General features: G+C 49.2%; 1 protein-coding gene across 1 annotated transcript in view; it reads right to left on the bottom strand.

Moving 5' to 3' along the window:
* Fam83f (family with sequence similarity 83 member F) overlaps positions 1 to 19,479 on the bottom strand; it is a 29,044-nt gene extending 9,565 nt beyond the window's left edge. The window contains exons 1-3 of the mRNA XM_021183322.2: positions 18,941 to 19,479; positions 855 to 1,022; positions 284 to 405 (exon numbers count right to left, since the gene is read on the bottom strand). Of these exons, the coding sequence (XP_021038981.1) occupies positions 284 to 405; positions 855 to 1,022; positions 18,941 to 19,411 (761 nt within the window). The 5' untranslated portion in view covers positions 19,412 to 19,479. The remainder of the gene's footprint in view (positions 1 to 283; positions 406 to 854; positions 1,023 to 18,940) is intronic.
* Between the last annotated feature and the right edge of the window lie 5,619 nt (positions 19,480 to 25,098).

The following is a 25,098-nucleotide window of genomic DNA, read 5'->3' as shown; positions in this document are numbered from 1 at the left end:
TGCTTATCTCACCCCAAAACCACTCTCAAAGTACAATGGGCTGCCAGAGGACCGTGACGAGCTGGCATTGTTTAATGCCTCGGAAGAGCTGATCCTCTGTCTGGAATGACTAATCTGTCAACAGAAAGTCTTAGGAAAGGAACTGGGCAGGAGGCTTTTGCGATCAGGACACAGACAATGCCTCTTAAAAATCATACCCATGGAAGCTCCAGGCTAGCATATTCCTGAACAATTTCCATGAATACAGGTCCCCTGGGCCCTCCCCTGAGCTGGCCCAACATACCTGAAAGAGCCGGTAGCTACTTTGTCCCCATCGACCATCAGGAACTTCGATGAGAGAGTCCCCTTGATCTTCCCCATGGGCATGTAGAACCCAATTCCTGTCACAGAGCGGACACGGATGTTCTGTTGAGAAGAGGAGAAAGACATATTGCCCTGTTTTGGGAGATCTCGAGGCTCTGTACCAAGGCCTTGCTTTGGGAGAGGTCCACAGACCCTTACTGCTGCCTGAGTCTTTCCAAAATTCTCTGCTTGCTTAAGCTTTACATATTTTACTTTGTACAAGAGAGTTCTTGCTTAAAGCTCCCCCCTGAAGAGCTGCAGCCTTATGTTGAACCTGACCGTGAAGTCAATGATTCTACAGACTGACCGCCCTGAGGCTGGGTCACAGCTGCCTCCTTCAGCCTCAGCAGCACTAGGACAACATTTAGGATATACAAGTAAGCAGTTACACGCTCCTGAGGCTTGGCTTCACATAGAAGGAAAAATATTGGGATCTTGAACTTCAGTCTGAGCCCCTGAGCTTAGTAGGAGGCAGGAGGAGGACCCACAACCTGTTCCAGTGGTGAACTCACCCGAATGCGGAAGTCTGCAAGCTCTAGGCCCTGACACATCTCCAAAAAGTATTTCACTCCACCCTCATCCAGGATGATGTATACAGGAACCCGGCGTTTACAGGCAGCATCCACAATGTCTTGGAATATATCCCCATCAGTGAAAAGATCCATGACCACAGCAATGACCTGGACAGAGAAGGTGCTGCTGAGACGTGCTGTCACTGATACATGTTCTGAGACACACCTGTCCAGAGAGGACCACCTTGCTTTGGGACAACTGATGGCCAGGAGTCAAAAACCCTACCTACCACTACTCCTAGATTCTCCAAAAGTCTACCCACAGTTTAGAACATACTGAATTCAGGTGAAGGGCCCGAGGGTGCAGGTTCGGCTGCAGGTACTTCATTATGGATAAACCCCAGCTTGCTCTGGAAATTTCCAGAACTCTTCAAAAGCCATTCAGAAGAGGACTGGGAGTCTGGAAAGAGCAGATGTGAGGAGATGCTATGGAGAGGTGCAAGGGGCCCATCAGCCACAGATCTGCATGAACAGCAGGCCTAGGCACACTATCTCCCAGCAGCTGTGCAAAGTCCTGGACATCTCCAGTCCTGACGCTGGTAGAGCTAGAGTTGGCCGGGCACCCCGACCTCTAATGTTCAGCACCCCCTCAACCCATCATCAAATTAAGAACAGTGCTCAGGAACCCACACATACAAAAAGCAGCCTTGATTGGTCCCCCTTAGAAGCAGGTATACTTTTTGCCCCAGGGAAGACCTAGTTTTCTAACTTGAGCTGCTTCCATTTTTCTACACAAACTTTCCCCTGTCCCAGCCCTAAGGGTTTTCTTGTGGGCTCCTAACACTGTAGACCTGTAGACCCACCATTTCTACTTATATACGACCCTGGGCAAGACACTATTCCTCAGTAAGCCTGCTTCCTTATCTGCAGAGTGGAGATGCCCTGAACCTTGTACATTTGCCATGAGAATTAGAGATAAGGCATGTGAGATGCCACACATCCTAGTACACAGTAAGTCCTCAGTCAACAGTAGTTCTAAATACAGACTCTTCAGCCGGGCCAACTCTGGCAGGAAAATGGAGCTAATAATGGTATCTACCTCAGTGTGTTGATGACTCAATACACACATTGACACTTGGAACAATGCTGGGCTTCTATCACCTACAACACTGTCACCGCACGTCAGCATTGTCACACTACAGCTCGCCATGAGTCCAGCCTTTGAGGTCTCCCTATCCTCCCACTTCCTACAATATCACTTACTGCTCTCCCTAGCTCTTTCCTTTGCCAATCATTAACGTCCACAGGATGATGACTGGGCCCCCATAGGCACATGAGGATCTAAAGACAGATAAGTTACAGTTGTCACCAGGATGATAAGCCTCTTATACAAAGTAACTAAGGCATAAGGTGAAAGAGATAAAGGCCTTAAGAGTTACACAAATGACATGTGATATGCAGGGAGAGATAGGCAGCTCTGCTTCCAGCTAGGCAAAGGGAAGAATAAAACAAGCATTACAGTGACTAGGATGTCCTGGGCACTAGGAAGGCACAGGGTGAGGACGAAGCAGGGAACCTGGCTGGGTTCCTGGCAAGGAGCACCCCAGCTGAGCTGAGAGAATGTGCCTTCCTTGCTTTGAGGAACCGACAACATGAAAATTGCTGACAAGAGGCACAGCTCCAGCATAGACACTACGGAACACCATGGTCCTTAATTCTACACTAACTTGGCTGGGCCACAGAGTCCAGATATTTAGTGTAATACCATTCTGGATATTTCCATAAAGGTATATTTTAGGCTTCAAATAAGTAGACTGTCTTCTATTGCGTGTGTGTGTGTGTGTGTGGCATCTCCAATCAGTCCAAGGCCTTCATAGACAAGACTGACTTCTCCTGAACAGGAAGAAATTCGGCAAGCCTCATGCCTCTGAACTTGGACTACAACTTTCCCCTAGCTCTCTAGCCTTCTTGCTGACCCAGAGGTTTTAGACTTTTGTCTAAAAAGCAATCTCTGTAGCAAGGTGCGGTGGTGCATATCTGTACTAGCTCTTGGATGGTGGAGGCAGGAAACCAGGTGGCATCGTCATCATCGGCATTGTCCACATAGCCACACACATACACAGGCAGGCAGGCAGGCAGACACTGCTGATTCTGATTCTCTGGAAAGCCCTGATGAATGCAGGCTGAGGATGGGGGTGATCACGCACTAAAATACTCCCCGAGTTCTCATGCTCTTTGGAGAGCTTTTTAAATCTGATTCTTTGCGCTCTATTGGGAAGGACTATAATTCCCATTTCACAGCTGAGGAAAGTAAATGCACAGGAGCTAAGAATGTCCCTAAAGCTACACAGCTGGCTCACGGCAAAGCAAGAAGCAGGGCTGTCTGACCCAAGACCACATTTTACCAATGCATGATATCTTAGAGACATCGAATCAAAAAAACCTATTCTTAGAAAGGACTAAAGTCAGACAAATATCTAGAGAGACTAACAGAAAGAAGAGATACAAACAGAATGCAGAATGAAAAGAAGAATTAATTACAGATATGGTGGAGCTCTAAGGAATAGTAAAACATGAGCTAGGTGAGGTGGGAGAACTGCCTAGACTAAAGTGTGTGTGCTATGAGACAATAGAACCACACCAGGCCAAGTACCCGGGCAACCTCTTGGATCTCAGCATGGGTCTGTAAAGGAAGAGGGAATCAGACACTCTCTGCAGCTTCCCTTGGGAATCAAAGAATTGGCATCAATTTCAATATCTTTCTCTGGGAGACAAGGTAAGGAAAGAGGCACAGGGTAGGTGCTCCTTAGCTGACTGAAGCAATGAATGAGTTCCACATTCAGATCTTAGGTCTTTTCTAAGACTTATTTTATTTGTATCTGTGTGGCTCTAAACATGCACCACATCCATGCAAGTGCTGGAGGAAGCCAGAGAGAGCACAGGATCTCCTGGAACTGGAGTTACCGGTGCTTGTGAATCGCCTGATGTGGGTGCTGGGAACAGGAAGAACCCAAGTCTTCTGCAAGAGCAGCAAGCACTCTTAGCTGCTGAGCCATCTCTCCAGGTGCTTCTCCTCAAAAGAAGGGTGGCTCATCTCTGTAATCCCAGCTTCAGGATGCACACAGAGGAGAATCAGGAGTTCGAGGTCATCTTTGACCACAAAGTAAGTTCCATAACAGCCTAGCCTACAAGAGGCACTCAGCATACACACTGAAAATGTTGTACTGAAATCTACAGCGGATACTACGTATATAGAGTAGTCTTATGACACTGTGTATTTTTCTAGATACAAACATGTCAAGGACTTACACAGCACAGGAGAGAGGAATGAGGAAGAAGTGAGGAAGGGGAATGGGAGAGGGCCTTTGGTGAACTGATGACAGTAGTGTACTGTGAACTATGGAATATGTCAGTTCTGCATATAAGGCCAACCAAACAAACAAAGCAGATGCCCAGGTCCTCCAGTGGGGCTGACACAGCCCAGTGTAGGTGTGAATGGGAAGGGTAGGGTGGCCTTTGCGGAGGAGGTGAATGGTCCTGCAGGAGTGGATGCAGTCTTGATGACCTGAGTTTGAACCCTAGGATCCAGGTAAAGGTGGACAGGGAGAACGTTTGACCTCCACATCCCTACCATGACACCTCCTCATGCCAGCGCTGTCTGAGGCCACAGTTCATTGCCTTCTATCATTTCTAAACTGTCCCCAGTGTCCACCTCAGAGTCATCCCATGTCATGCCTGGGAGCCCCACTTTGACTTTTTTCATAACTGAAAAAGCAAGCAAGAACATTAAGACTTGTGCCAGCCACCACCTGAGAATGTGAAAGGCAGCAAGTTCCGAGGACTAGATTGCAAGAGGCTGGGTCTCAGACACCCTGGTGAGAGTCAGCCATCTGTGTCACTACCAATTAAACAGTGAAATATCTGGAGTCGGGAAAAAAATCAATTGTGTACTGACTCTTGCAATCTAGTTGTGGAGGGGTGATAATTACCCTGTGCTCTGGTCTCAGAGGGCCCCAGCGTGACATTTATTCTCAGCATCAAGCCTCAGAAAACCAACTCCCTACCCCTCCACCACAGCACTGGATGAGCCCATGATTCTCCATGCCAAGTCTAACTTCAAGGCTTCTGGTGACGATGGAGGTTGAGGTTGACAAAATAGACAAATAAATAAGTGTAACTTAAAAATAAAATAAAAATTTACAACAGACTCAGAATCCAGGGAAACAGATTTGGTCAGGAGAGAAAAATCACGGCCCCTTCTGGCTGGCTCCGTATCCAGCATCCTTCACCTGGTCACCTACTGAGGCGAGACGCGGCCGAGAGAGAGAGAGAGAGAGAGAGAGAGAGAGAGAGAGAGAGAGAGAGAGAGAGAGAGGTTAATTCGAGCTGGCAGTTGTTTAGAAGCTGTCGCAGGCATACTGGCAAGGAGGCTCTGATGCTGCAGGACTCCTCATGGGGTGTTTCCATAGCTCATCATCTCCTCCTTTGATAGCCTGCCCAGGCAGCAGGAGTGGGGGAGTGGGAGGAGGGTGTTAGGGAGCCCTAGGATGCCCTTCTATCTGCCATTCAACTTTAATGACTCCTCTAGTTTCCAGCTTCTTTTCTTAATTGCCATCAGAGCACAGAGATGAGGAGGGCTCTGCCTTGCCCTGCAGTCCCTGTATGTTTAGATGACCCAGGCTACAGAAGGCTCTGACAGACGTTCACACACACAGAGCTGCTGGCTGCTGGGAATTATCCTCTGGCCTGCTCTACGGGCACTTCCAAATTCAGCATCCTTCCGGTCACAGACCAAGCCAGAGTCCTGGCTTTCCTCCTCACTGACCAAATCCTACCAGCCCTCACTCCTCACGGCGCTTGCTCAGTGAACCCTCTCTGGGTCACTAACCTCTTGCTGTTCTCCCGAATACTCTCACCCTAGCACAGAACCCCGCCTCTTGTTTAACTTCTGAAAAAGCTTTGTGGCTGGTCCCTTCTGTCCCCTCTGCCCTCTGATTCCCTCCATAGCCTAAAACAAGCTGATAAAACAGTTGGTCCCATGACCCTCAAAGGGTTCAAACTTTTAAGAGTGCTGGCGCCGGGCATGGTGGCGCACGCCTTTAATCCCAGCACTCAGGAGGCAGAGGCAGGCGGATTTCTGAGTTCGAGGCCAGCCTGGTCTACAAAGTGAGTTCCAGGACAGCCAGGGTTATACAGAGAAACCCTGTCTCGAAAAAAAAAAAAAAAAAAAAAAAAAAAAAAAAAAAAAAAAAAAGAGTGCTGGCATCAGCAGGGTCCATCAGTGGGGCAAGTCTCACCCTGCCATTTGTTTTGGGTCATTCAGCATGACCTACAGTAACCTTAATCCTGGGCCTCTCTGTTGCACTAGTGACAGCTGGCGCTGGAGCACTTTGCTGTGGCTCTTTAGGGGATTTGACAGCACCCTTGGTGACACTCACTCGTACCAGCACCACTGCCCCAGGGATGAAAACCAAGTATTTCTAGCTAAAAACAAGTAAATAAATGTCTCCTTTGAGTGTGTAATATCACACAGCTCAGCCTCTGTATCTGGACCTTCCATGACCTAATGAAGTATCTATACAGCTTTTAAAACTCCAAGAATTTCCTCAGCTCCTCCTCTCAGAAATGTTAACCACAGTCTGCTTCCTGCCCATCTGTATTCTAAGCAAACAACAGAGGCTCAGGGCACTCCAGTGTAACGTCTGTCTGTCATCTCTCTGTCCCCTCTCAGACTGTGGGCTTCTGATAGCAGGCACCAGCAGGTTTCTTTCAGAATTTCCACCCTTGGCAAAGAAAAGCGCGCAGGACAGGCTGTTCTCCGAATCTAAATGGAGATATGCATATCTGCTGTGCATGGCTACAGCTTTGCAGTGTCCTTCTTTATTTCATTAATGACAAGAAACTGAGAGAAAAGATACCAAGTAAGGTTTTTGGTGAGACGCTTTAGTTGCAGTTCTTCCTCGGGGGCAGAGAGAACGATGCGATAGCCTCAACAACCACTCACAAGCCTGGTGGCTCTGTTTTCACTCTGCTTACCAAAGATCCTGAAGGAGCAGCCAGCCCTGACTGAGAACAGTATTATCCAAGAGAATGAGCTCCTACATCAAGGAAACCAGGCCAGGAGGCAGGGCCTTTTTCAGCACACAGCAAGTGCCTTTGTGCAACTCTATAAGGCAGCCTTTTCTCTAAGTCAGCATGCAAGGTCAGGGAGTACAGAGAATGTGAGTGCCAGCCCCCACAAGGTCACCTGACCGTGTCCACATGCAGGGCACCATTGTATGTGGCCTCTACGTTCAGAAATATTTCAAACTCAAGAATCTCTGAGAGTAAGGGAGAGACTCAGATAGCAATTAGCCCAGTCCCAATGTTCAAGGCATCCAGAGGGGTCCTAGGATGACCCGGGACTAAGAAGTTCAGGGTTCTGACTCCAGACTCAGGGATTTTCTGCATCAGGAGTTGTTACCCACAGGCAACATGGACATAACAAGCTACAGAACCCTAAGCCACCTGAGGGAACACAAAAACCAGGATGCCAATGGAGCCTGTGGGTGGAGACAGATAACACAGTTCTCCCCACAAGCTTCCCTAGCTCACGTGATATGGATCTAAAGGCTCCGTGGGCAGGTGTAGATGCAGGTACCTGTAAGATCACAATCTTCATCATTTCTCTGCAGAGGGAAATCCAACAACTGACCTCAGATGTCTGCTGGTGAAAGCCACTTCTCTTGGTGGAGGAAGAAAAAAGAGCCCGGGGTGCTTTGCCCCTGTCTGAGCCTGGGGTCCAACTTACAGCCCACATGCCTGCCTTGCAGAGCTGTTGTGAGTTTGGATAAGGTCGTGACTGAAATTCCAAGATCACCTGTGCAGTTATGAGGCATCATTAAACTCACTTGCTATCAGGCTAACTCCCCACACCTTTAGCCTTCTGGTTAAGACAGGCAGAACCTGGGCAAACAGGTCCAGCTGCTGCCTCCCAGCATAGCCACCAGTCTGGTTATTCTACATGGGGCGGGAGGTAGGTTTGCTAGGGTTCAGAGAGCAGCCCTACCCTTTCCCACTGCCGAGGGCCACGCTGGCTGCGTCTGACCAAATAGCCTGTACTCAAACACCTTTGACTGTGGAATCCCTTTCTGTGCTATCCCTCAAGAAGTCAAGGTTTACAGGGCTGCACTCAGAGTCACCAGCTTTTAGCACGTAAAAATCACTGGGAGCCATGCCAAGGATGGGGGATGGGAGCGGTGCTGTTGAGAACGTGGATTCCATGACCAAAGATTATGATACCTGGCTCCCCCCAAAAACGCATCAGATCAGCACCTCTACCCTCCCCTAGGTAGTCTGAGGGCAAGGTGGGTGGATCACCTTGAGTGAAGGCTGCTGTTGGAAAGAGAATACATAACCCCAAGGCAGGAAGCCTTTCTGCTGTGTGGCTTGGAACCACTTACTCACTGTTAAAGGGGAAGGGCACATCTTCACAGGGCTCTTCTGGTCTGTGCGTGGTATACGCACGCGAGTGTGTGCATGCCCAGAGCCTGGAGAGCTCACTGCACACAGTTAAGAAGCTCCCAGAGTATGGAAATGATTCTCCCCAGTGGAAGCTCTGGCCGCACGGCAAGGGCCTTCTTTGTCACCAACACTGCAAAGGGCTCCATGTGAATGAGGAGTCTCAGCACTAACCGAGGGCAGCCAGCTATAAAGATGGTAAAGCGGACAAGGTAACCCTAGGAGGAAGGGATTCAGGCTGCAGGACCTACCTCATACAAGAACACTCCCCAGTCTGAACCACAACCTCTTTTGTTTGCTTCCACCCTGACCTAAATCCGCATAGTCCAAAAGTACAGTAGGGAAAACAGACTTTGGAATTTGGAGTTCCATATTGGCTGTGAGATAGAGACAAGTTGCTTCATTTCTCTGACATCCATCTGGAAAATGTGGCTATTTCACGGTCCTTAGAAAAGAAATGCAATACTATCCGGACAGAGCTGCATATGTTATCCTCCCCAGATGGCCTCCCTCTACCCTTCCTCCTTGATGGGGTCTAACACACGAGGTTCTCAGCATTGACTAACTGGATACAAGCTTACCCTGTCCAGGTCATTCTCCCTTCCTGCGTATGGATCTTATAACACAACCCAAGGAAGCCCTATCTTGACCCAACTACTCCATGGCTTCCAAGTGCCTACAGAAGCAAGCCACAGTCCCTCGGGCAGGCTGAAGGTATCCCACATTTTCTGGACCCAAAGCAAGCTTGTTCTTCTTATACCCCCACCCCAACAATAAGTTCACAGAGACGACTCTGCTCTCCAAACACTTGAGCAGGCTTGGGACCTTACACCTCAACTCAGGCTCTCAGCACTCTGTCCTTGTGATGTTGGTCCTGCTCCATCCAGGTCCCTGGTCTGCCCTTACAGAGGCTGTTCCAGGATCATTCTCTGTCCCTAGTCCCCAGTGCAGCATGCAGCCTCCCTTGGATGCATGTCTGCTCAGGCCTATCCCTGCTAGGCCCATGCTGGTGTTTCCATGTGCACACAGCAGACTTACTAAGCAGGGGATCTCCACACAGGGGATTCCCTCCAGAGCGGATGATGTGGTTAGGGCCTGAATTCTACCCACCAAGAAGGCAGAACCAACACCAGGCTTTCAACAAGGTCCTGTTCCCTGTGTGGCTGCCAGGCTGCTGCCACCCGACCAGTGGGACTTCTGAGCTTTGTCAGCCTCAGCTTCCCAGCTGTCTGGAGCCATATTACAATGTTTTGGGCTCACTAATTAGACATCATTAAACAGGAGGCTCCCTGGTTGCACTGGCAGACACAGGAAGCCAACTGTGCCCAGGCAAGCCACTTCCTCTCTGGATGCCTCAGCCTCAGTTCAGAACCCTGTCTGTGCTCCTGCAGGGTGGAGCTCACTGCTGCATGCTGGGACTCACTTTCTACTCATCTAACCCTATGACATCTGTACTGGACATGGGCTGAATGAAGGGGACATACAAAGGAGACCTGACCCAAGCCGGCTCTCCAGAGAAAGAGGACATATATACCCACACGAGCAAGATCAACTCATTCTCCCACCATGAAGCATGTGTGACCTGCTGGGGCGTGAGTGCAGCAGTTCTACTTAAGATCCTAGGCCAGCTTTTCTCTGCCCCAAGGCATGCTTCTGGGATGACTTCCCCTGCACTAAGTTGGTGTTAATTAGTGAAAATGATCTAATGCAAGCTCATTTTAACATTAGCTTAAAGCCAAACATAATTAGGAAGATAAATCAGCTACTAAAAAAAAATCCAATGAAGATTCACAAACGAGCTTTTGGATCATCTACTAGTCTGGGTTATGTCCTTGCACCCAGGCCCTCCTGCAAGGCACTGAAAGCAAGGTACTGAGAGCAAGGCACTGAGAGCAAGGCACTGAGAGCAAGGCACTGAGAGCAAGGTACTGAGAGCAAGGCACAGCTCATGAAATGCCTGACTAGGTGTTTCCTGATGGACCTGCCAGAGTGGGTCAACAGGTTGGCAGCTTGCCTGGAAGGTCCTGAGAAGCAACAGGAGTGATCTGAGGCCACAGTCAGGTGATATGGTCTTGGGAGGGCTTCCCCAGAGAGGTGGGGTGTGTGCAAAGGGAGGTGCCTGGCTGAAGTAAGGGGTAGACTCAGGGATGGGCTGGCCGTGAAGGCAGTCAGCCATATACTCGGAGGAGGAGAGCTGGTCACTCAGTCCTTAAGGCCTTCAGCCGTGTCAGCCCATCGACTGCCTACCCTGCCCTGCACAAAGAGCTGAGTTAGCCCCCAGTGAGCCTAGGCTCACTGGGAACTCAGCAGACACAGGCAAGCCTTGTCTCAGTTACCATCCAGCTCCACTACTGACCAGCAGTGTGACCTCATCCTCTCTGACCCTTGGTTCCCTCGTCTATAATATAGTACATTGCTGGACTGTTACTACACAGTCTAAAAGGCCTGTTGGGCTGCAGATGGGGTTTGGTGAGTAAAGCATGTTCCTAACACACACAGCCCTGGGTTACATCTTCAGCTTTATAAAAACCAAACTTCTAGCTTAAGTACTCTGTAAATAATAGCTACTGATACCATATCCCACTCCTCACTGTACCAAAATTTACTTTCTTTTGGCCTCACCCATTAGACCTAGGCAAAGTTCACATTTAATTCACCTGTCAATTTCTGGTAGTTGGCGCATAATAAGACACGCTGAGCAGAGGTACCCATAGGAAGATTCTCAGGACAGTCTGAAAACCCCTCGTGGGAAGCTGAGGTCTTTCCCACTCTGCCCTCCAGGAGCCACGGGAAGGAAGAGTCCTGGTCTCTACTTCCAACCCACCACCTCTCTGACTCATTATGAAAGAGGGAGAGGGAGAGGGAGAGGGAGAGGGACTTATCCAGAGCCTCCCACGTGCCCAGCACAACGATGACCAGCCAACACAGTACCCAGGATGAGAGCGCAGATCATCAGGAAGCCAGGCCAGAGACACCAATCATTAGAAAGTCATCGGCTCTCTTCCAGGGCTAAGAGTCTGGGATCATTAGCCAGTGCGGACTCCATGGAGAGAAGGAAAGGGGCATTTGGAGAAAGCCAGAACTCCAAGGAAGGCTGACTGCTCAGCGCACCTGGGGGATTGCAGCAGGGGGTACCTAGGGTTTGCTAGTCAGTGCCAAGAGCCAGGGCAGGCGAGCAGCCCTGCAAGACCTCTATTCTCTTCCCTGCTTTCTCCCAGCTCAGATTGGCAGCTAGCCCCAGAACAGGCTCTGCTTTGTACACTCTATGAGGGAGGAAGGGCTGGCCAGTAGCCAGCCAAAAGGAGGCAGCATCCAGAGGGATGAGAATGTGGAGGGGGAGGAGTGTTAGTATGGGAATTCCTAAAAGGGTCCTTGCCTTTTAGGGAACCCACAAGACCAGGGGCTATGACCCCAAAGAGGACAATATGGAGGATCTACCCACACCCCTTATGCCTGTGTTACCTGCCCCAACACTGTCTTGTCTCCCTGACTCAGCCCAGATCAGGGCAGCTAACAGTATGGGCTTGTCTGTCTCCAAAGCCAGTTTACAAGCCTCCAGGATCCGACTGCAAAGCATACTGATGACAAATACATTTTCACTGTTTCTAGAAGTTTCAGAGGGAAGAAATGTTGTTTCCAAAGTACAGTTCCCTAGAATAACGGACACTTGCCCAAGGACATATCTGGGTGGGATTTCAGTCTTAGGATCTCATATGTCCCAGGAGCCTCAGGATTAGATAAAGGAAGCAGGCCCTCTCCTTTCTCAACAGTTATAACCTTGCCTCACAGAAACCCTTTTGTCTGCCCGTATCACTCACTTTTCTCAGGACATAGTCCTTGGTGATTCTTAGCACAATCTTGTAAACAACACAGCAAAAATCACTCCCATGTTACAGATGTAGAAATAAAGGCCCAGCTAGGTTAAGTGATTTGCCCTGGGACAAGCAAGAGAAAGAGACGGCCACAGGGAGCAAGAACGAGGAGTCTCCCAACCCCGGCTTCCGTCATCAGATGCCTCTCTCCGGTGATGGCTTGGATCATCTGAGATCTCTACCCAGCAGACCCTGCTTTACAACCAGGAATCCCAGAGATCACGAATATGCTTACTAAAGCCCCATTTCCTATGTTCTATTCTGGGACTAGTGGAAGGGTACACACTTCTGTCCAAATTTTAGGAACCCATAGTGTAAGATTTCTAAGAGGCTACCCTACTCTCCCCAAAGAGAGAAATGAACCAAGCTACAATCAGCTTAGCAGCCTAGCTCACTCCTGGCTGGTGACTCCTCTCCCCGGAAGCTGTAGGTCTCTATAGTCAAAGGGTCTGAAGGCTGTTGCTAGACCCTGGCTGAGCCTGTGCAGGTAGTCAGGCCCTTCCAGGGACTACCTCAAGTACGCCATCTCTTCCCAGTTTAGGAGAGGGTAGGGTGGGTGTTTCCTTGCTTTTCTGTCTCATTACTCCCTACTCACAGCGGAGTCCAAAGGGATCCCAGCCTAAGGGTTTGGGTGCCACAGGCTAACAGCCAACTCCCTCTGCCTCCACCAAAGCAAGGCCAGGGGATACACTAAAAGGGGGACTGAGAGGCAGGTGCTGAGTTTCTATATAGAAACAGAAACTGTATCTCCCCAGAGTCCCAGGCCCTGAGTCTGGCAGCTCTCGGTGCAGCTCCCCTCTCTTGCTCACAGAAAGCAGCAGCTATTTCTCAGGACAATTAATTAATTAATTAATTAATTAATTTCTGCTGCTGGTAAGCTTAGCTCCCACAGACATCCCCTCCTTTTTTAAAGTATCTAGAAACCTAGACACTGTCCCATCTATTTTATTGGTTAGCAGACTCAACTGGGAAGAGATCTGTCCAAAGGAGCCCAGCTCCTAAGAGGATGGCTGGATCAAGACAGAAGATAAGATCCTTCAACTTCAAAGCCTGGCTTCTGTCACTGTCATGGAAGTCGGGGCTCCATTACTCACAGATCCCAGCTCCCCAAAACAATGACTGAGCACAAAGACAGACTTAAAATTCCACAGCCAACATGCCTAGAGATTTCAGAGGAAGCCCAGACAAGCTGGGGCAAGAACCAGAGGCCCGTGGAGCTAGAACTGGAAATGTAGAAGGGCCACTACCCATGAGCCCTCATGAAACAAGGACCCCAGAACTGCCCACGTGTGTCTGAGACAACCATGTAGAATAGTCACTTGTGGGAAGGCAGAAGAGTTGAGAGAGGGAGCAGTATGTGTGAACCGCAGACCCCTGGGCTGCTCGGAGAGGCTGCCTTTGGCTCTGGGCATTTAAATTAGCTTCTAAGAGCAGCTCAGGCTGGGGCATGGTGGCACATGCCTATATTTAGGAGGCCGACGTGGAAGGATCACTGCAGGTTTGGGCCAGCTTGTACTATGTAGTAGTACAACCTGGGCTACATAGAGAGACTGGGTTGTTTTGAAAAGTGGGGGAGAGGGGCAGCTCAGCTAATCAATTGCCCTGCTGAGGTAGAAAGGGAAAAGGATGAGACAGGGAGCTGGGCACAGGACCAGCGGTGAGGGCAGTGTAAGTGAGCATGGTATCCAACTCTCCAATGTTATCATGGACGTCTCTTCTTCCTTTTTCAGTTTCCACACATATGTGGCATGCATGTTATTTGCACACATGTGTAGGTGCACATGCATGTGGATGCTGGGAATCATGCTTGACAACTCTTCCACTTTTAGTCTTTGAGGCAAGGTCTCTCAATTGAACTCAGAGCACATCAAACGCTAGTCATGCTAGCCAGCTTGTTCTGGGATCGCCTGTCTCTACCTTCTTTGATTGAAATGTACATGTAAGCCACTACAGTCACCCACTTTTACATGGACTCCAGTGGTTTGAACTCTGGTCCTCATGCTTGCCCAGTAAGTACTTTGACCATAGACATCTCCCTGCCTGTCCCCTGCTCCCCTAGGGAGTGACATCGTCTACTTCTCTGTATGTCAACCGCTAGCACAGAACCGAGTGCAGACAAGACACTCAACTTGGTACCATTTACTGAGTATGGCTGGAGACTGATGGCCATGGGAGAAGATAAGCCTGTCACCAGGTCTCTTGATGACATGGCCAAGACTTTGCATATTCCTTGGGCACGGCATCCCAGCTGTTCACCCTTGCTTCCCGACACCTGTCTGGCCAAAGCTGCTTTATCTACCATACCATGTGCTTTGGAGCCTGGAGCCTCTCTCCATGAGAATAATGCCTGTCTTATGATAAGAAGGAAATCAACAGTTCACGGAGTAGTGGGAAGCTGGTGTAGTTAGAATGTGAGATCCGGGAATATTGGAGTCAGGAGTCAAATGGATTCCACTGGTCATAAGGACAAGCCCAGGCTTGGTGCCACCTCACCCTTCTTCTGTCTAGATGAGATGTTCGGACAGCTTCAAAGAGCCTTTGCTAACCTGGCTTAGGGGTGGGACTGGTGTCTCCCCCGCCACACCTTCTCTCAAGCATTTGTCATACTGAATTATAAGGATGGATTAGCAGGCTATTACTACTTAAGAGCAGGGGCAAGTCTCGTCCACCTCTTTTCCACTAATGCACTGTAACACTCAGGAGACCTCCATGATCGAAGGCATGCAAGGCCTCGTAGCAGCCAGCCCAGTGGAGTGAGGTGGTTTGCGCCTCTGACTCTGGCTTCCCAGTTTTCCAAGGAGTCTTGCTGCAGGATAGATACTCCCTGGCAGTTCTGAATGTCCGAGCTGCCCATGCAGCAGAAGCTTGCTTGTCCTGCTCTTCCTTGTTAGCATGGCACAGGTCAGGGGTTCTAAAAGGCTTAGAGTTTACGTAGACAAAGGACATCATTAATGATGCCAGAATAAGCAGATCTCTCGAGGCAGAAAAGCAACAGAAACCACCCCACAAGCAAACACAGCTGGATCTTTGAATGCTGGGTAGCAGCACAGCTTGGGAAAGCTTTTCTGCCATTTTCAGAAGTCCGTAGAGTGGCTAGTGAAAGCTGAACTCCTCGGAGGCTTTTCTTCCATGGACAGGGACCACCACCATACTGACCCACACCCTCACTGGGGTCATACCTGGGTCTTCCTCCCCAAACCAAAATTGTGTTTTCTTGTTCTGTTTTTGTTTGTTTGTTTGGTTAGTTGGTTGGTTTTGGAGACAGAGTTTCTCTGTGTAGCCCTGGCTGTACTGGAACTCTCTCTCTTGGACCAGGCTGGCCTCTAACTCAGAGATCCTTCTGTCTCTGCCTTGAGAGTGCTGGAAATAAAGGCAAAATTGTTTTCAAAGTGCCCCCTTAGGCTCCTTTTTCCGTTTCCCTTTCTCTTTACTGGAGTGGGAGAATCCCTTGTGTGATCAAGTCACGGCAACTCCCTCTTTCTTACCTGTCTTTTGGGAACAAAAATAATAGCATCTTATAAGGTTATTCTGAGGATTAAATGAAATAAAACCCAGAATCCCTAGCACCCAAGTGGACTGCCTTCCCTCCAAGGCCATGAGATCTCAGCACACCACCTATCATCTCTCAGCCTTGAGGCTGCCAGACACTCCTAGGAAACATGGGAAACTCCCTCCCTCAGGGCCAGCAGGGAAGAGAATCTGATTTGATTGCCAAGGAAATCGGCTTGCCAGTAGGATGAGCAAGGGGCAGGGTCAGGCAGTGGTCAGGACATGCTGCTGCATTTGGAGTGCAGGGTAGAGATCTGGGTCTTCCAATAAGTACACAGGTGACCTTTAAGCAAACTTCCTTCCCGCTCTGTGCCTCAGTTTCCTCTCCTGTACATACCCCTACCACACCCCACAAAGTCCTCGGCTCCCTCCAATCGAACTGCTTTGCATTTTGAAGCAAGAGCAACTTCCCACTTCCTGCTCAGCAGTCTCTAAGGGAGAGACTGACAGCCCAGTTTCCTCTCAGTCCTCCCTCCAAACCTGCAACCCACCTGCCACAGGCGGCCAGCCTCCCAGGTACAGCCTCAAAACTCCCTTTTCTTTCTAGCAGAAGCTTCAGCGTTTACACAAATACTTGAAGGACAAAGTCCACAGCTTGGATCTTTATGGCTAGTGCCCAGCACACAGAAGGCTCTCTGGAAACATGTTATCAGGTCAATCTGCACATACAGTATGGGTTCACTGGCAAAATAATCTGTTAAATATTTATTTAAAGAGTTAAGAAAACCCTACCATACAGGTCATGGAAGGCACTGTGGAGCAGGGCCTGGTGTCTGCCTTCTAACTGGGGTAACAGGATGGATACCACAGCTTGTGGACTGTACTATATCCATTCAAACTCCATGCAGAATCCCACCATACCGTGACAAAGGACAGCAGGTTAGGGTAGTGCAGTGGTTCAGAGCAAGGGCTTCAGTGTTTGGATTCTGGCTCTGCTGTTTACTAAGTTAGGCAAATAACTTAACTGTCCTAGTAACTTAACTGCCCTGCAATGGGGATGCAGAGATGGCTCAGCAGTTAAGAGCACTGACTGCTCTCCCCAGAGGTCCTGAGTTCAATTCCCAGCAACCACGTGGTGGCTCACAACCATCTGTAATGGGATCTGATGTCCTCTTCTTCTGGTGTGTCTGAGGACAGCTACAGTGTACTCATATACATTAAAAACAAACTGTCCTGCATTTTGTTGGTTGTTTGTTTTTTCTCCAAATATAAGGAAAACGTCTGTCTTGCCCAGAGCATGAGACTGGGCTTGGGCAGTGAAGGTTTGCTGCTAAACTTGACAGCCTAGATGCTATCTGTGCTCTGAGCTTCAGTTTCCTTACTATAAAAGAGAGCGACGTACACAAGGCTCAGCTCCCAACAAACAAACTGCTTTGCATTTTGAAATAAAAGAACTCTCTCATTTCCCACTCAGTACTCCACTGAGACTGCCCATCCCAGGTTTTTTTTTTTTTTTTTAAATCTGCCATTCCTAACCTACAACTCACCTCCCACTAAGAGAAAAGAGAGATAGATTCCTGCAAGCTATCCTCTGACCTACCAACACACACACACACACACACACACACACACACACACAATTTCGGTCAATTTCTGAAAGCAAATGACCAAAAACACAGTGGGTGACATATCACAAGCTAAGTAAATTAGTTTGGTGAATGTTACAGAATGTTACGCCATCAGTCCTGACCCTTGACTCCAGCTACAATCCCCTGCCACCCACTTCCTTATCCTGTGTGTGTGTGTGTTCAGTCTTGCCTTTTTTTCTTTTTCAGCAGAGTGTAGCACACAAAGAAAGCTTAGTCACACAAGGAACAATTATCTAGAGGGACGGTGGAAGGAAGGACGGTGAAAAGCTAACTTCTCTGGCAAGCATCTCGTCCGCAGCCTAGGCCACACCTCCCAGGAAGAAGAGGCCTTCACTGTCCTTCCTAGCATCTCTTTCTTCTGTTTGGCCTCCAGGATAAAGATGGCTGTAATTACACTCACAAAGTTAGGTAACGACAGTGGACCCAAGCCTCTAGTTGCACATTCTGATCTGGGCATCAAAGGTTGTTGGTGTTGCTTAATAAATCCCAGTGGCCTGGGGGGTGAGGAATGCTTGCCCTCAACCCTGACTACCTGCATTCAACTTCAAGAACCCACATACATGGTAGCAGGAGAGAACAGACTCCCCAAAGATGTCCTTTGACATCCATATGTGCCAGGACACCCCAAACACACTACATGTGTGGGATAAAAGTACGTCTATCACCTCTCAGTCTTTAGAAGGTAAAATAATATCTGTCCCATTAAATCTGAATTTAGGTAAATGGAAAGTCACTTTTAGCATCAATGCGCCCCGTGCAGCTTATTTGGAATAAACTGATACAAAAAGACCTATTTGAAGTTTGAATTTAATGCAATAGCCCACATTTTATCTGGAAACTACCCAAGTACCCAAGGGCACGGAGGAAAACATTAGTCTTTCACCTACCCCACAGCCAGCTGTCCAACTGGTATCCTAACCAGGCTCCTTGGAAACATCTTCTCTCGACACCCAAGCAGAGCAGATGGGCTAAGTAGGAGCCTCTTCCTGAGCTTGGTCCAGTGCTTTGTGGGAGCACCCAACACTGGGCCAAGCCACTGCTAGAGCTTAAAATAGCGTTCCTCATTCATTCGAGCCTGCTTGGGCTCTAGTACCAAGCCCAGGAGAGGATGATAATGGTTGTTTGGGGGGAGAAAGGCTCCTAAGAAAAGCTCATCTGGCCCGGAGGGGAAGGGAGGTCATTACCAACAACCTACTTCATGAGGTTGTGAAGATCAAATAGGGAAACGGCCGAGGATACACCTTGTAAATAAATCCCTGGTGATAGGTCATGATCAAGCCCTTTGAGTGGCTAGTTTAGCACAGGGCCTCACAACTGTCACACTGCCCAAGGAAGATGGATGTGACACAGAGGTATACCAACACAAGGCTAGCACACCTGGACACTATAGTAAGAAAGACCAGTGCTCTGCCACAAACTTACACATCCATCTCTCAAAAGGTCTCACCACAGCTGCACAAAGTGAGCGCCAGCGGGGGTCCATTTCCCAGGGGATGGTGAGAGTGGCCAGCAAGTGAGACCAGGCAGGGGAGTGTGTGTGGGGTCCCACTGGTGCAGGATTGGGCCCGAGGCCTACCTTCTGGGCCTGCTGGATCATCTGCCTGACCACCTGCTTCAGGTGCGGTGCCTTCTCTTCTTTGGGCGGGTGGGTGAAGAGCGTGACTCGGCTCACACCGCGGTAGAAGTTGGAGTCCGTCCACCCCAGGTCCAGTGGGGGCACTTCGGTGTCCGAGCGATCTGGCCAGTAGGCCAGGGACTCAGTGGGCTGGGCCGGGACCTTGGCCTTGGCCTTGGCCTTGGCACGGGTGCTGGAGACTGCTTCCTCGTAGGGGCTCCAGGCGGCGCAGAGGGCCTGGCGCTCCTGGCTGGAGAGGAAGTCCCGCAGCCGCTCCTTCTTGACCAGTTCGCGGTAGGCCTGCTCGCCTCCACCCAGCAGCGCCTCCAGCGCGGCCCGCCGCCTCTCGCAGTAGTAGAAGGCTGCATGTGCCTCGGTCACCTTCTCGTTCACGTGCGCCTCGTCCAGGCAGCTCAGCTGGGACTCGGCCATGACGCCCCAGCCCTGTCCCGGGGCCCCGGGCTCGGACCCTGCTGTCCCCACCGCCGCACCTGGAGCGCTCGAGGGGCGGGGCGCCTCACCTGGCCGCGAGGTCCGCCTCGGCCCGCCCAGCGATCGCCAGCCGGCCAATCGGCGCGGGCCCCGGTGCGGGCGCGGCCGTCGGGCGGAGAGGGACCTCCGCCTCTGCAGGGCTTGCGGGGACCTCACGGGCGGCTCAGCCGACACCCTGTGTCTCTGGCCTACCTAGCCCGGCTGGGGTGCAGAGTCCCAGCGTGGAAGTGAACTTGGAGCCGGGCTGTGGTCAGAGGCACGTGCGGCCTTTGAGCCACGCCCGCCTCCTAGCTGCGACCCATCCATGGAGAGCAGGTCGGCGATCTGACCCCTTTACGCCTCCAGCACCCTCGGGACTCAGCCCCGCGGGTCCAGCCTCATCTTCCCGCAGGTAGGGCCCAGAGCACGTGTTCTAGTCCGGACGCCTGCGGGGTTTAGTAGCATCCTGACCCCCTCCGGCCTTCAGGGTCCAAGTATGTGTGCTGTTGGGTTAGATTGTCGGACTGTGTAGGGGGCAGTCTGTGTGGGAAAGGAAAGATGCTAATGAAATCCCTAGTTCTCCCGCCCACGCGTCCCAGTTCTGAGATCAGAGGCCTCCAGGGGCTGTCAATTCAACGCCAACACCGTCACTACAAAATTTTTTTCTCCTAAAAGAATCACCCAAATAGCAAAGATGTAAGCAGGAGGCAGTGGATTTGCCCCTCATTTTAATTTGAAGTGGTGTGTGCGTGTGTTTGGGCCTGATAGGCTGCCAGAGGCCTGATTACTATATTAGCGATTCAAAATACATGTTTGAGCCTAAGGAAGGAAGCTGAGCACAGACACGCGCGTGCACACCACCACCACAAGAGGATCTGCTGTTTCCCATTGGATTAAATACAATCTTCTTAGTCATTAACATATTATTTTGTTCGTGTGCTGCTGTACAATTTTGATTCTCCACATTCAAAATATTTTCAGATCATAGCAACCAAAGGTTCACATTTCTCTCATTTTGTAGCACAGCGACTTGGAGCTGGAAGGAGCTTTAGAAATGAGTCCAACCCCCTCATTTCACAAACGAGGAAATTGAGGCCTAGAAATAAATGCTTTTCTATATCTCCCGAGAAAGGAGAGGCTAAGCAAAGGAACTGCTACGCTCTCTGCGGTGAGGGAGGTCCTTTCCCAACATGTGGCCTCCTTTGCTTGTTCTTATAAAGAAACAGAGGTTATTGGGGTTATTAGGGGTGTGTATGAAGGAGTCAATAGGCATTTCTCTCTCTCTCTCTCACGCCTTCCTTCTCTCTCTCTCACTCCTTCCTTCTCTCTCTCACTCCTTCCTTCTCTCTCTCTCTCTCTCTCTCTCTCTCTCCCTCTCTCCCTCCCTCCCTTTCTCCTCTGTGCTTGGGATAAAACGCAGGGCTTTGGAAAATTAGGAAAGGGCTCTTTCATTGATCTATACCCCACAGCCCCGTTGATGGTCTGGAGAAATGAGTGTTTAGATTGTCTGCAGGGACTGGAGACATGGTTAAGAGCACTGGATGCTTGCCCAGAGGACGTGGGCCTGTATGGTGGCACACAACCAATACCTCAAGTCCCAGAGCATCTCTGATACTCTCTTCTGTCCTCTTCAGGCACTTGCTATGCATATGGTACATAGACATAATTGCAAACAAAACATCCATACACATAACATTTTTTTAAAAATTAATAAAAAAAAACCTCAGGGTTTGTGACAATAGTCACTGCTGGCATTGGGGATGGCGAGTAACAGCAAACATGCCTGTTCCCTCAAATGTCCTTCACCACTCATGAGAACCAGATGGTCTCCCGCTGCTAACACTCCACTCTAAAAGTACGATAGGCACAGTCTACCATTAGTTAGGAGAGCGCTTGCTTGCTTTGGAGGCCAGGCCCTCTGCTTAGGGAATACAGAGGTGCTTGAAGCAGTAAAGGGGAGGGAAAGACAGCCAAGTCTAATACAGCTGAGGAGGACAGCCTGAGTGTAGCAAATGTGCGTTTGTAACTGCGGGCAAGCCAGATGTCATGCACCTGTCACCCAACACCAGAGAAACTGAGATAGGAGGATGGTGAGTTAGAAGCCAGCCTGGGCAACACGACAAGGCCCTGTTTCAAAAAATAAACCACTACTGCCACAAAAGGCAATCGTACGCTTAGAGGGGAAACTGATTTAATGAGCACTTACTTGGTGCTTACTGTGTGCCTAGTACAATTCAGGCTCAGCATTTAATTTCATTTTATTTTATCTCTTGAGAGAGTCTCAGCCCAGGACCTCAAACACATTGTAAGTAGAGGAGACTTGCCTTGAATTCCCGATCCTCCTGCCGCCACCTCCCAAATATTAGGATTATAGGCTTCTGTCACCCTCCCAAGTTCAGTGTATATTTCCTAAGAGAATGAACCAAGGATCTGGGCATGGTGGCTCATGCCTGTATTTTTAGCACTTGAGGGGCTGAGGCAGGAATTGAAGGCAAACATTGGGCTACTACTGGGGGCTGTTTGATGAAGAAATGTCCCCGTCCCCAATATGTGGACTCAAACACTTGGTCCTCAGTTGGTCGCACCGTTTGGGGAGGTTATGAAACCTTTAGAAGGTGTGATATAGTGTTGTTTTCTATTTCTATTTTGCTGTGGTAAGACACCATGACCAAGACAACTTACAGAAGAGTTTATTTGAAATTGTGGTTACAGAGGGTTAGTGTTCATGATGGAAGAGCAAAGGCTCGGCAACAGGAGCGGGAAGCTGAGAGCTCATCTTTAACTGAAAACATGAAACAGATCAAGATAGAAATGATGCCAGTCTTTCAGAGCCTGCCCCCAGTGACACGCCTCCTCCAGCAAGGCCACGCCTCTTCCAGCAAGGCCACGCCTCCCCAGCAAGGCCACACCTCCTCTAGCAAGACCACACCTTCTCCAGCAAGGCCACGCCTCCTCCAGCAAGGCCACATCTCCTAAGGCTCCCCAAAGAGTACCAACTAGATACTCTTTGAAACTCAAGTTTTCAAATGTCCAAGACTATGGGAGACATCTCATTCTAACTATCACATAGAGACTTGCTGGAAGAAGTATATTACTGAGGGTGGACTTTGAGAATTCACAACCTCTCCCTACTTCAAGATGACCCTCCCTGCTTTGTGGTTGTGGCTGAGATGGGATCTCTCAGCTTCCTCATCTGGCTGACAGGCCTGCTACTTCCTGCCATGGGCCCCTGCCACAATGGACTCTTACTCCTCTGGACTGGTAAGCACCAATAAACTCTCTTTTCTATAAGTTGCCTTTATCGTGGCAATTTGTAGACAAAAGCAAAACAAACCAGAAAAATAACATATACAAAAGTTGGTCCTGTGTTGTGGACAGCCCTGGGGCTAATTATATTTGATGTTAATTCCGTTCTCCTGTGAGGGGCTGCGAACAAGGAATGAGTCAGCACTCAGGTGATTTCCTGTAAACCTGCTTCCCACTTAATGTATAAAATAAAGGCTAGAGCTGGCGATTGTGTGGAGAAAGAGAGGAAGGTGGAGCTGAAGGTTTTGGGAGAGAAAGGAAAAGAGGACAAAGGAGGACAGAGGAGGAAAAAGAAGGAAAGTGGAACAGAAGCGAAACCACAAGTTATAAGGGGTCTCATAGATGGGGAAGATGGTAGTATAGTGGTAGATCTGCCCAATTTAGGTGCACAGCTTGTATTCATATTAATTGAGTTGTGTTTTCATTGCCGGGGCATATTTGGGTTGGAGATTTACTGCAACAGTACTGAGAGTGTCTTGTTGCTGGAAAGAACCTGGCCATGTTGAGTTTTGGAGAAATTTGGAAGACTCTGGAACTTTAGACAAGAAAAGCAGGTGAATGCTGTAGGTGTAGTTTAGTGGTCTATTCTCATGGGATCCTGGAAGACAGCAGGGTCGATAGTAATGAGGATGGCAGAGACTTGGCTCAAGAGATTTCAGATGGGAACAACATTAGCAATGAGCTATAGAGAGTCTGGCTACCTTCTGCCCTTGTCCTAAGAACTTGCCTGAGCCTAAATTTTAAAGCAATGGACTGACTAATTTACTTGTCACAGGAAATTTCTTTAAAATATTTTAAAAATTGTTTTATTACTTTGTGGGTTTGAGTGTTTATACCATGTGTGTATGTGTACCATGTATATAGGCAGAGAGCCCTGGGAGGCCAGGAGAATGTAGTGGGCCTTGTGACTGAGTTATAGACAGTTGTGAGCTGCCATATGGGGGTTAGATTCATATCTCTGGATGAGCCATCAGTGCTCTTACCCACTGAGCCATCTCTCCAGCGTGTGGTAGAAAAAATTTCAACACTGTGGAATAGTTGTTACTGATAAGACTTATACAAGTCTATAATGACAAAAAGCAAGGGGTAGAAAGGAATACAAAATGTACAGTTCAGAAGTAAGGGGAGCACCAGGAAGCTTAGTGTTGCAGCCAAGGGGCTGCTGGGAGAGAAGCTGCAATAAATAGTAAGGAGACTAGCAGCCTTTATGAGAGAGAGGCCTGCTCGGCACCGGAACAATAGGGTGATGATGCTGACCTTTCATGACCTAGGGATGAAACAAGGCCACATAGTTGATGAAATTAGTACTTTTACTGGCAGAAAGTGATTTATAGTGATGCTCCAAGACTTTTAGAGTGCCAGGGAGCCTGGGAAGAGGAGAGTAGATAGAGGGGGACAAGCAATAGAGACCTCAGCTTTGTTTATTGATTTGAGTTAGGGCTTTGCTATGTGGCCCTAGCTGGCCTTGAACCCAAGATCCTCTTGTCTCGGCCTCCAAACTGATTGAGTGGGTTACATACAGGTAAGCCACCTCTGTCTGGGACCTGACCTTAGTAGTCTCTATGCTATAGCGACCATGGAGCCACTGAGGCTCCAGAGACTGATAGGGCTGCTAACAATACAGCAGCAATTGCTCTGCCAGACACCATGCTAAATAAGCATTTGATGTTTTCTTCAAATGAACTGTAAGTCCCATTGGAAAATCTCCCATCCTTGTGTTCTCTATGCTAATTAAGGGAACACAGAGAAGTTTAGCGCTCACTTTAGCTCGTCCACGTAGTAAGGAGGGGAGCCAGAGTTCAGAGCCAGACTGGCTGACTTCAAAGGCTGCCCACCTCCTCAGGTTGCTCTGCTGCCTTAGTTGAAGATATGAGAAAAGGAGAGTAGAAAACATGTTTGCTTTGTCTGGCAATTTACCCCTTCAGTAGACACTTGCTAAGAGCTTAGCATTGTGCTTCTAATTACCAGCTCTTTTTTTGTTTTTTAACTTTGTATTGCTTCTTTGTGAATTTCCCATCATGCATCCCAATCCCACTCATCTCCCAGTCCCTTCATATGGCCCCTCCACCCTTGCAACCTCCCCCAATTTCTTTCAAAAGAAAAAAAAAAGAATAAAAATAAAATCTTGTCATGGAAGCTGTAGTGTGTCACAGTGTGTCCCCCAGTACACCCCTTTGACCACACATCTTCACCTGCAAATGTTCATGAGTCCTGGGGTGGTTTGAAGCTTCTGGCTTCTGCCACGCTGTCAGTGCTGGATTCTCACTGGGACTCCTCTTGGGTATCCTGTTCTTGTCCTGTGTCATGGAGATCCTGCAGCTTTGGACCAGCCCTTCATGCAC

Source organism: Mus caroli, chromosome 15 (genome assembly GCF_900094665.2).
Source record: "Mus caroli chromosome 15, CAROLI_EIJ_v1.1, whole genome shotgun sequence".
In the NCBI taxonomy this organism is placed as follows: domain Eukaryota; kingdom Metazoa; phylum Chordata; class Mammalia; order Rodentia; family Muridae; genus Mus; species Mus caroli.
The sequence above is the reverse complement of the archived record's forward strand: the minus strand, read 5'-3'. Positions and strand labels throughout refer to the sequence as shown.